The 13,739-nt window shown below is 26.9% G+C and overlaps 1 protein-coding gene across 2 annotated transcripts in view; it reads left to right on the top strand.

The window, feature by feature from the left end:
• The first annotated feature begins 192 nt into the window (after window positions 1-192).
• LOC113556915 (protein eyes shut) overlaps window positions 193-13,739 on the top strand; it is a 41,253-nt gene continuing 27,706 nt past the window's right edge. For both annotated transcript variants that reach the window (XM_026962140.1, XM_026962141.1), the window contains exons 1-2: window positions 193-238; window positions 12,916-13,260. In XM_026962140.1, the coding sequence (XP_026817941.1) occupies window positions 13,106-13,260 (155 nt within the window). In that variant the 5' untranslated portion in view covers window positions 193-238; window positions 12,916-13,105. The remainder of the gene's footprint in view (window positions 239-12,915; window positions 13,261-13,739) is intronic.

The following is a 13,739-nucleotide window of genomic DNA, read 5'->3' as shown; positions in this document are numbered from 1 at the left end:
GTGTGTGCATATATAAATATAACTATAATATAGGTAGTTGTGTCGAATGATGTGTATTGTTGTCTTAACTACATTTGGTTGCTACGCTGTAAATCGTTAAGTCCGTCGCGCGCGTGTCTGTGTGTGTGTTACCGGTGGCGTATTGTATACACTGCAGCGCGATCGCTTTTCAGTGTATCGAAAGCCGCGTCACGGGGTGGATTTTTGACGTAACTACGTAAGTGAAGGACGCACACAGGTAAATGCTCGCACATGTAAACACACACATATAAACATATAAAGCACAAGCATAATTTAAAAAAATATTATACTATTTATGAATTACGAGCACTTAAAACTCAAACAACTACACTATATAGTCTCGTGGATCGATAATTACGTTTTTTCATAAGAATGCAGTTTGCGAATCGCTATTGGTTTAATTGATATGTTACACTGAAATCACATGATATTAATAATATTAAGAACCATTCTAAATTAATGTTATATTATAGTATATTATGCGTTGAAAATGCACTAATGTACATGTACTCAATACTGATGTCGAAACTGCAGTGACCATAGTGGGTATAATAATAAATTAATGAGTAAGCAAATGAATCTTATGACCGTGTCGCGAAAAATATCGTCGGACCACTATTTCAGAAAAACTAAAAGATACGCATCGACAATAATAAGCCAACATCATTTACATATTAATATAAACATTTTAGTGTTATACAATGGGTTCATAATATTAGCCATTAGGTATTATGTCCCATACTGTACCGACAAAAGTTCACACCTTTCGGTTTTGAGGTTTGAAGATATATTACAGACATAGTATGATTCTAGTATATTTTCTATTTTGATCGATTGGTTCGAACTTGCCACCTTATACCACAGTATTACGGTATACCACACCATGGAGTAGGTAAACTGTGGTAAATACATTGCAAACCAACAATCGAATTTAATAATTAAATAGTCGCATAATAGTATTTAGTATTTACCATTGTTAAATTTTTCAAAACTTAATTATTTTGTACACATAAATACATAATATTCCTAGTAGTTCCAGCATACGTTCATTATGTATTTCCGGTACTTAGTCCTGTGTATAAATATCTAAATCGTTTCCAACTATATACGGGCATTCCGAAAACACTTAAGTATGCATTAAGACATAAATAATAAAAGAAAATAACTATGATAAGGTTTTATGTTTTCAATTTCAATATTTATTACGAGATATAATATTATTGAACAAATGCAGTTTAGTTCCCACGCGATTTTTTTCTTCGAAATGTGTGTTTTAAAGCGCTGAATACAAAAGTCTAAATTCAAAAATTCTCGTAAATCATTATTTTGAAAGTTATATCTTTCAAAGTTTACGATTTTACGCATTTACGCATGCATGTATCCTTTTATTTCCTACGTGTTCGTATTGGATTGTTACCTCCTATTAATTATGTTAATTTATCTTGTTATAATATTATTATCTAAAGAAGTTTTGATGAAAAATTTAGATTATACTTAGATTATTATATTTAATGACTTTCAAAAGGCAATAAAATTAATAATGTTTTATCGTGAACAAATTCTTCATTTTCCAAACATTGATAACTATAAAAACAAATTAACACAATATAAAAACTCGATATCACAATATACCTCGGGCAGTGACTACGCGTGTGTCGGCACTCGTCGCTACGCTCCGTAAATTGAAAATATCACTCGACTTGCTATGCAAAACCACCTTATGTGGGCTACAGGGTAAAAACTAAAATATGTATTACCAATAATTAATATTAATACGAAAACGTAAATAAAGCAAATTATACAGCGTTTCGCGTACGCATGCGTTATAAATGCATAAAATCGTAAATTTTAGAAAGTGTAACTCCCAAAATAATGATTTGCGAAAATTTTTGAATTGACTTTTGTATTCAGTGTTTTGAAACACACGTTTTAGAGAAAAAAAATCGCGTGGGAACTAAACAGCATTTATGCCAATATTAGATTTATTATATACTACAAATGTAGACTAAAATGCTAAATCATGTAAAGACTTGTATTGATTAGGGATTGACTAATTAAATTATATTATTAATCTATAAACTCTTATTTATATTTAGAAATTATTTAATTCATTTTATTTCATTTCTCTGTAAACGACATCAGGCGATGTCGCATGTTCGCTCATGTTGAAGATGTTTATGGAATTACATCAGTTTCAGTTATGTTATTTCAATAGTCTGTTTCGATTTAAATTCACAAGAAAACTTTTAATTATTATTTTCTTTTTAATGTATGCATTTTAAGGCTTTAATAGTTTTAAGTCATTAGCATAATAAGATTAAAACTAACAATTTTTTGTACTTACTACTTAGTAATTACTTATTAATGCGTGAAATATAAAAACTATTCTTGACTTTTGTAAAGAGTACAGTATGTCATGTTACAATATGAAGCATGACTAATAAATGTAATAACAGAGTAGGTATACATAAAAAATTAACAATATATAATAAAATTAATCTTATATTATTATACTGATTCAAGTAAATAATCTATGATTTATTGAATCCCTTTTACCATACTCCATTTTTATGAAATGATATGGTTTTCACTGTTTTTAAATCCATCAACCTAAATCTTGGCATCACTAATTCAAAACTTTGAAAACTTTTTTCGAAAATAAATCTATTAGTCACAATTTTCAAGCTAAGTATTACTAATGTATTTTTCAAGGTGCCAGGCTATAGAATCTTATGTTTTTTTTTTTATTTAAAATAAAATAGTTTGTAATTCAAATATATTTGATTTTTTTAATAGGCAAGTCGGTTATAACCTCGTACTATAAATCAAGTGAAACAACCTTGTTGAAAATTACCCGACAAACAGTCCGTATTTCCGTAACACATATACCTACTTTTTTATGTGTTCCCAATAAATTATAAATAAATAAAAAGTGATGATATAATACACAGTTGAATATTGACGGCTATTGGCTTACTATAATTATTAATTATTATCATATTCAACGTGTAAATAATAATAATTATTAGGTTATACTATTAAACAACATTAGTAGAGAATCAATAGAATGTGCTGTTTTCATTTTTCAAATATATTCATTTCATAAGTACAGATAAAAAAATTCAAAATTTATTTAATGACAAATTTGTAAAATATAACTTTGTTTTTTAAATATTTTAAATTATTTAGATAACTTGATGCACTGTAGTCTGTAATATTAAATAATTTATGCACAGAAATTTTCAAATAGATAGTTATATAATGTTGTGCTATCGATATTAATTAAAACGTGTGCCATGTTCAAGTCCAATGTCTAAACCATCCACATCCGAACAATTTGACTGATATTTTAAAATCTAACTATGCTGCGGCCGGGCAGAAGCAGTTGCTAATCTGTACTTTACATTTTAAATATTTATGTACCTATCGATTTATAAAAATTAATTTTGAAAAAAATGAATATCTTGTGCTTATTACTTTATAAGATAGAGTTTATTGATATACAAATGTGACTATAAAGCTACCAACTTTGAGCTGCACTAGCTGCAATACCTTTTTCATTAATTTAATTTATTTAATTGTAAATTATTAATATACGAGTAATATTGAATACAATATTTTGAAATATTTCATATTAATATTTAGTATTAACTAGTAAACTCGGTTGTAAGGCACTTTGTACGGTACTACAGAATTATTTTAAATGTCATCAAACTAATACTACTAACTACTATCTTACGATTGAGATCACTCGAGTTAAGATAAGTAAGTATCTGTTAAGTATTTCATATTTTTAGATATATTTTGCAGTTTATTTTCATTGCACAAATTTTCCACGATCGATTATTATCAGTATTAGTTTTACTAATATGAATAAATAATAAAATCAATAATAATACAAACGTATTTTATAGTTTTTTATTGTTAATTGTCTAAATTGTAATGCATGTATATTTAAAATGATTCATTCACTTAAGATCTATAGACAGTCCCCATCGATCGTGTAATATGATAGTATTATTTAATTAGTATAAATACAACGTGTGACATACATGAAGGCTGAATATGCAACAATTAATGCATTATCACTGTAAAGTGTCCACGATAAATTATTACCCATTTATTTTCTCCTCACAAAATATAAAGATGTGGTATGAAATAATATTGTATCATAAGGGTGTTAGAGCCAAGAAGCTTATACTGACCCGGGAATACAGATATCTAATTTTAAACAAAAATAACAAATTATAATCGGTCAAATAAAAAAGTGTATGATATCGCTTTTTTTGATTTTTATAAAAATCAAATCAAATAAGGGTCTATTTATAAGTAAACAAAATCAGTTACATACACGATACACCCGAGTATCGCTGATTGTAGGTAAAATCAAATATAAAAAAAAATAATTCTAAATTCTAAATACAAAATACAATAGCATAAACTATAACGGCAAACGCCAAATACTGTTCATATACCTACCATATCTAGTCTAGACAACTAGTATTTAGCATCATGGATCAGCGAACATCTATAGTATATTATATTTTTATAATTAATATGTTTTCATAAAAATAAAATTCATAGTATAATTACTTATCAAATACCAAGAACACGTAATAATCATTTTTTCGAAAAAAATTAAAAATACAAGTTATAATTTTTAAATAATTTATACCTATGCCCAATAGCTAGTAACTTAACATTGGTCGTTTTTGTTTATTAAGTGTACAAATTTTAAATTCCTATCTTAATAATATTATTTTATTATACATAAAAACAATTAGATTTAAAAAACAAAATCTAAAATAGGTAATGTTGATAGGTATTATAAACTATGCGAAATTAATTTGAACTATTATACTATTAAACTATTATTTTTTAAACTTTAGTATTTCGTATTACTTGATTAATTAATTATCATAAAAGTTTAAAATCAGACATTTATATGTACTTACGTACTATATAGTAACTAATAATTTAAGAGGATGCCATACTTGCATATGTTGTCTCTGTCTTACTAACGTACATGGGTTTTCTACGATATTCCAATATTTTTGATGTATTTAATATTTTTTTTTTGAATTGTAGGTATGATGTAAAATATTGCAGTTTAAAAGTATTCAAATATCGCAGATAATTGTAAAAAGATATCGTAAAACAGGCGACGCACAAAAGCAGATAACCCGATAATGTTTTTACGTTTTATTGTTTTAACTTCAATTTTTATTTTTATGGTTCAATTCACTCTGATATTAAAGTTATATAGGAAAATGGTAATTAAGTATAGCTGAACAAAAATGTACAATGCTGCGCTGTGGGTCAGAGAGAATAAACAAATAACAATGCCTCGACGGCCTGGCATTCTATTAAGCTTGTTTTTATTCATTTACTCGAATGAATACGACAACTATTTCCAATGCAATATTATTTCAATAACGAACATCAGTCGACAGTCATAATGATTACACTAATGTATTTTTTTTACAACTTTATTGCTCACGGATGTTGAGATAAACAAAATGCCCTTTTTATACTTTTATAGAATTATTATACAAAAATTGCCTTCTCGATGTTTCCTGCTGACTTTTTCACCAACAGGTATACTTGTTCATTATATTATATACAGTATACACCAATAATTCATAATACCTTTGTTGGCACTACGTCACCTATTCATTCATATTATGCAATATGCCATAAACATATATATTATTCGTGTGTTATTATATACACCGCAAAGGCATACAATTATTACAACAAATAATATTGTGGTAAATTCTTCAACTTCTACAATCAATGGTTTGTCGCTCATGAATCGTGATGTATATATTCGGGCAGTGGTTGAAGTGGTTTCCAAACTGCTATAGTTTCGCTAAAAACGGAAAATTTCTTCGTGAATACTTCGTTATTATTCGTGAATGCAGAATAATATAAATAAAATAGGTTGAAAATTATTTAATATTTTATAATTAATTAGATATTTTAGATTTTGATGATGAATATGTTGATTTTACAATCATATGTTATTTTTGTCTGTTTATACTATGTTACTGTAATGGTAAGATACCATTGACACAAAAATTAATATGAAGTTTATATATGTATAACATATTTTTCAATATTTTATAATAAAAAATAATTTAATAAAAATATAATATCTTTTGAAATATACCTTGGTATATTTTATACGTCTATTATGTGTGTATGTATTTTTATCGTGTTTTCACTTTTTTACTCAGTTCAAAGTGCGATATTATTATGTATTTATATTATAAGTAACGGAATGTCGCGTGAGTCTCAGGGCGGTGGCGTGTCTGTTCGCAGTTTGTGTATAGGCATATAGAAATACTCGTCCCTGGTACCGACTACCGACGTTATATTATTTTGCTCTTAACTCCGATTTTCTTAATACATACACACACACACGCAGACTCGATTGCTGGATTTACTTATCGTTATTTATGTTTAATTATATTTCTAAACAAAATATATTGTATTTATATAGGTTGAACTATGTTTATAATATGTCAAATTGTATAGGTACCTACATAAAGTATATTTTATAAGGTGTACTATTATACCGATATGGCGATATGGTAAGTACTAAATAAGAAGTATAATATGTAGAAGTGCTGGTCTGTTGATTTTTTTCCATTCGTAATTTCCTCGATTGCCCAATTATGTGGTTCATGTGCAATAGCCAATAGGTTATTATATTTTTCAAGTATGTAACATTATTATGGTTTCAAATCGGATGCATACACTGATACACTTGAATTATTTTAGTAGTTGGATCAGTTATTTCGAACAGCAATTCAATGAATCAACGCGGAAATATAATATTAATTATTATGTTATATTGTTGTTGCAAACTTGCAGTGAGGTTTTTTGACCCACTATCCACTTTTTTTCTATTAATACCGAAATCAAAAAATATTTAACTTTATTTTTATTTCAGGGAAGAAATATAGGTAATTATATAAAATAAATATAAAATTATGTAACTTTAAGTCCACTTCTTTCGGTTTATTTTGGAAATAATGATGTTTAGATAAAAAATAAATAATACAATTTTAAGAATAATATACTATGAAACATAACGAATTTCTATAAATATAATAATGCATATAAAATAAATATGTTTTGGAACAAAAATAAAAAATTGTGTTCATTTTTACTCAAATCAATATTATTGTACCATTTATACCTAATATTAGTTAGGTAATATTATTATGTATAAAAACTTTTTGCAAATTATAAGCTGAATTTTTACGTTAATGTATGACGTCAAAAGTTATTTATGACGTTTTAATGTTTTATGGAAATAAATGCTAGATGGGGACTTACCTATATTACTATTTACTTATGGTATTTATAATTTATTCATTTAATAATATAATTTATTATTTTTATTTAAATATTATTTAAAAAAATTAATAATAGGTGGCAACTAAATTAACATAAACTTTCTTTTTTTTTTGTTCTAATATATCTATACAAGCCTGGTGGTACTTGATATATTAGGTATAATATATTATTTGTAACAACTATTAACTAATAATATAATTAGTGTGCATTTAAATTTTTTAGTATTTCATTTATAACCCCGGTCCATTAAATTATAAACTAAACACTCGCATGGCTCTAGAGACCAACAGTATTTTCTCATTTTATATGGCTCTCAGTTCTAAATTTATTAATAGACAATACTTATTACTTATTATACAACAATTACAAGTTGACAAGCAGTAATTACGAAGTAAAATATTAACTAAACTTTTAACTTCGGTTTTTACTTAGTTCTATATTTGTATTATGTATAATGAAAATTCTATACGACGAATTTTCATTTAATTTTTCTATAATACAATGTTTTTGCCTATAAGACTGTAATATGAAAGTTTCACTATAATAAACAGTAGAGCGTCGATTATCCATAGGTACGGACCGTACCATAGAATTTTTGTAGAAATTTATTTTTTGTTTAATTTAATTTAGTTTTATCATTTGTTATGTTCGTTTTATCGTGTATCAGGGTGATTCTTTTATCATGAACCACTCATTATTTCAAAAAGTATTCATGTTTTTGTAAATATATTTTTACATTGTTTTAAATTGTTAAAAAATCCACGTTTTTTAAAAAAAATTATATTTTTAAATATTTTTTATCCTTCATTTTTTTTTAAGTTTTTACTTTTTTGAATAACAACATAGTTTTAATTTCATATTCAAAGCAGTATATTTTTCTGAGTATTTTGATTCATAAAAATCTAATTTAGGGCGAGTAGTTTATGAGTTATATAAGTATTTAAAGTTTTGATGCGCGGAGTGGAGTGGTATCTCGCAAAATGTTTGTCCACTACTCCCCTTGTCTAAAATTTAAATACGTATAACGTATAGCTCATAAACTATTCGCCCTAAATTAAAATATCCATTTAAAAAAAAATAAAATCTGTTTAATACTGTTTGACGTACGCTGTCTTCGTAAATCACACTCTTACGCCTACATTATACTGACCTACTGCACTATATTAATATAATACTATATAAGAGATCACCGTCTTTTACTTTATTATATCACGCTCTAACCGCCTTTAATCTATAAATGTAAATATGTGTGTATAATCTACTGCCGATCGTAGTTTTTACCTACGTAGCCGTTGGTAAAAACTAAAAACCAAGAATTATCGTTTTTATTAAATTTATCATCATTTTATCTACGGCTTTCTACAGCAACCTAATGTATATTAAGTATAAACTATAGGTCTATAAATTTATAATATTAAGTGAATAGTAGATTTTATAATTTTAATTTTGGTTTTTTACACTAAACTAACATATTATACAGAATACAATTATAAAAGTTTATATCATAAAATATCATACAGAGTGATTATATAAGTTTTATTTAAAATATTCTAATTTGTTCTTTTTTCTTACCATCAAAATAAACAATAATCGGACTTAAAAAAAATAATTATACAAAAAAAAAACAGAAAATAGGTAATGGCTGTCAAATGTTGTTTTTTTGGTCAATAACAATAATATTATCATTGATTATAGTCTAGTCGCTTACTATTCGTAAATATCTTAGTTCACATAATATTTTAAAATTAAATTTCTATTGTGGAATTGGTATATTTGTTGAACTTAAGTAAAATATAATAGAGCATCTTAAAGTAGTTAATATACTATAGGCAATTGGGAAATGCGCTTTCGGATTCACGGATTCATGTTTCATTTTGAGTGTTCAATCCCAAAATTAATCAAAGAATATTTGGTAAAAAATGTCAAGTATCAAAGGTTATTCATTTTTAATTTACACCAAAAAGACAAAATCGATTTTGTCAAAAACTGGTTTTGTTTAAAAATTCCCGGTTTTCCTCAATGTTTTGTTTGATTTCATCATACTTTTGAAAATAATTATAATAACAATTTAGTTCTCTTTAAAGTAGGTACTATAACTAAAATTAATTTTTCTATCAGAAATTACTCCCAAAGTTGAAAACCGAAATATGTTATACATGTATACATATCGTGTATAAATATCAAAAACACACATTTCAGTATATCATTTCATCACTCAATCTAGAATCTAAAATATAAAACGAACAAAACCTATACTTTTATTATTTTGCTCAGTATCTAAAATAGAACTCGTCATTTTTTTATATGATTTTATTTCTGGTGTAATTTGAGGTTCGAATAGATAATACTTAATTAATACGTCTTAATATGTATAAATTACTTAAAAATTCAATTCAACTGTCTGTTTTTTTTTTAATAAAAATTATTTCAATGAATTTTGACCCTAAAATAATTTTTTATGTGTGATTATTTTACGAAATTTTCGTGTTCTGTAGAATAACACTTTAATATGCTTCTGTAATGCAGAAATTTTCAAAATGTTAAAAATAGTTATCACGTAGTGGCCATATGCCCATATCCTACAAAAATTAAAAGGAAACATTAGAGAGGTAATGTTTGTTCGATTAACAACAATGGGTAGAACTATATACAAATAATGGAAGTAGTTTATATTGTGTGCTATGTCGTGTATTAGATTTTAAATGGAATCTTTTTGGATCTCTTATTGTTACATTTTTGAAAGAAATTTAATGTAGATTTGTAAATTATATTACCTATTACCTAAAGCATTAAAATAAAGGTATATAAGTACAGTATTTTATTAAGGTACTTACTATACATGAGTATTATAAATTTATACGTACGTGTCTCCTCCTCTAATGGTTAAAATATGGTTAATTGATTTTTGTTAAAATGCTTTTCATCTTGTGATCGTTATTTTTCTAGATAGGTACTTAATATAGTATAACTTTTCGTTAAATGTATCAATTGCCCCCACATATTATTATATACAAATCCGTAAAATAGGGGAAGTAAATTATTGAAGATCTGATGTCAATTCAGCCTATATGGCTATATGGCTGTATTAGAAAAATTAATTGAATTTTCTGACTATTTAGTTGACACATATATTTCATCCAATTTAATTTTTCCGCCTTTTCTGTGGGCTATGAATTCGATCGATTCAGAAAGGACTACAAATGCGTGTGAATCATTGAATTAGACTTTTTCGAAAAACTTTAGTAATGCACATCCAAATATTTTTATGAGTAGTGTACAAGAAGCAAAAAATATCACTAATAATCGCTTATACATAAAAAGCAAGTTGAAAATTTTATAAATATATATAAAAATAATAATATTAACAGATTTAGATTTTTAAAATTTATTAGTCATTAATATAAAACATAATACATACTATAGTACTATACTCTACTATACTATTCATACTATTTTACAATGACAAATTACATTGTATGCCGCTAATGTTTATAATTATTGTATTATTCATATTATTTTTATAAATTTTACCAATCATTTTATATTATTTTACTTTTTTGACAAATTACATCGCACGCCGCTTATAATTATTGTATTTATCCTTTTATTATAAATATTATTATTATTTATTTATTTCGTTATTTATTTACCTCTCCTATTTTATAGATTGGTAACATGTACCTATTATAATCATGAATATAATATGTGAGGGCAACTGATGCATGTTGGCATGTTGCTCTAGGTAGTAAAGGAGAGGGATTGGTATAAAAAAGGTACTTTTGAGGATACTGGTACAAGGCCGTTTGTAGTCTGGGCCTAACTTACCTTTACTACCTTTTTACACCTGTGACTCAACTTACTGCTTTCAAAATATATATGTTACGGGCAAAGTGGGGTAGTCGGGCATTGTGCACAATGCCCAATTTTACTGGTTAAAGTGAAAATAAAACACATTGCTCGGACATTGTGTACAATGACCGAATACGTGAAGGGTAATGTATGCTACCATGTATAAAAACTATACCTATTGTAAAATAAATATTATATTTATTTATTATTATACTGATTAGATACAAGATACATGTTAGTATACATGGGAATCGTAATTTATTGTTTGTTTAATAGGCACCTAACACTAAAAAATAGCTGTATGTATTATTTGAGCACGGATTGCTACTGTGGCATTTTGAGTTACACATTTTACCTGTTGCTTTAAATTTACACTTTTTTGTTTGACGCTTTTGCTAAGGTTAGAACGGTTAGGTTTTTAACTAAAAATTTTATCGGGCTGAGCTTATATGTCGATCAAGTCGACCTGGCAACGCGTATTCATTTTTAATGAGAGGATTGATCGTACAACAAAATCTTTTTTGTAGTACTTCCTTTTTTTTGACATGTTATTCACAAATTTAGATATAACATTGTAGTTTTCCTAGTAATATTTGTATACATCAAATTTATGTCGCATATCATTCGATTACGCCCTCCGTGTCTAATATTTAAATGAATTTAATTTATAATTTCAAATATTTTTTCATTATAACCTTTGTACCTATGATAAATTATAATAATATTTAGAGGAAGTCTATAACAGTGGTCTTCAACCTTACTGGATTTATGATCCACATAAGCTTTGTAAAAAAGCTAAAATTGCTTAAAATTGCTAAAAAGAAGACTTATCGCGACCCAATTTTAAAACTTAAGCAACCCACCGGTTGAAGACCACTGGTCTATTTAACTTTTGCAGTATATATTGTATTTTTGTACAACTGTACATATTTATATCAAATAAAATTTAATAAATTAATCTTACATAATATGCTTATGACAATTTAACTATTATTATATTTAGTTATTTAATTAGACATTTGTGATTTATATGACATACAGATTATAAATGTTATCCTGTATAAGCAAACTATATAATGCTATTAGTTTTATATATTAATTATTAAGAATTGACTTATGCATTTTTCCAAACATTATTTGTGTGTGCTTCCTTTAAAGTTAATAATAGGAATTATAAATATTAAATTATAATTAGTATGATTCTGTATGCTAAATGTTAAAAAAAGCATACACTGCAGTGATATTTCAATATATTAAAATATGATGTATTATAATGTATTACTTTTTAAGTTTTAACCCATACATTTTTATTTCGATGATTAGGAATATAACTAGGTTTAAAATGGTGGTATGGGATCCAAAATACCAATTAACCTTAACCTAATTTCCCGACCCAGTGACCTTTTTGATACTATTTCCATCCTGAAAAAACTCAATTTAAAATAAATTGTTGAACATTTTTCTAAACACTTGAAAAATGTGCTTAATTTGATTTGAAAGTTTAATTCTTTAATTCATCAAGCATTGCAATATAAAATATAAATATATGCTTTATAAAAAAAAATCAGAACCTCCAAAACATTTTCCGCTCACGATGATACGTTATAAAAGGATGGGATAAATAAATTACATTAGGTATATCAAAATTCCAGTCCTAATAACCATGATTTTTTCCAGACGTCACTCGATTTAATTTACAAACAATCGGCATTTACGACACCAAAACCTGTATATGAGTTGATTGGCGAGTGCTCGCTGAAAACGGGCAAGAACAGCATCCTCTGTCTACAAGTATTGCAGTGTTTAGTGTTGGTGTACGATTGTATCCAGCACTCTCACCACGGCTGATCCTGTACGGAAATGCTAAATGCGATCGAATCGTTTGCCAGTCGTGTCGGTCATCGTCGTTGCGTTCGCGATGGCCGCGTCTTTACTGTCATCTGCGCCTGGTGCGGCGCGGGCTGGTTTTGCTTGCCTCAGCAGTCCTTGCGTGCACGGCGTATGCGTTGACCAACTTAACGGGCAAGTATTAAAGTATACAATACCATGTTGAGATGGTGTGAGAGAGAGGGGTCCAAAAAGGGCCAATCCTACGGAATGGTGGACACGGTGCTAGTCGGTACATACGGCATACTAGATGCTTCCTATCCTTATTGCAAATAAAAGGTTAATATACACTATATAATGTTGCCTCTTGACCTCTCGTAAAGAATTAAGTAAACTGTTATAAAAAATGTCTTTAGATATTTAAATAAATTACTGGTTTCAACTTTCTTGCAGTCATTGAGACTTGAGAGTATAGAATAGAGTATCAAAACAACATAATACTCTATATCTTTATGATTCTATGGTTAAAAACAAATATGATAATACTATATAGTAAAAACAATATTTTCATGAATTGAAAAGAAAAGAGAAATATCTTTTAAAAATAATATATTGTGAATCAAACATAATATGTCATTCTTTCATTTCTTCTTGGTAATTAATTATTAATAAAG

The sequence above is a fragment of the Rhopalosiphum maidis genome, chromosome 3, assembly GCF_003676215.2.
Source record: "Rhopalosiphum maidis isolate BTI-1 chromosome 3, ASM367621v3, whole genome shotgun sequence".
Classification (NCBI taxonomy): domain Eukaryota; kingdom Metazoa; phylum Arthropoda; class Insecta; order Hemiptera; family Aphididae; genus Rhopalosiphum; species Rhopalosiphum maidis.
The sequence above is the reverse complement of the archived record's forward strand: the minus strand, read 5'-3'. Positions and strand labels throughout refer to the sequence as shown.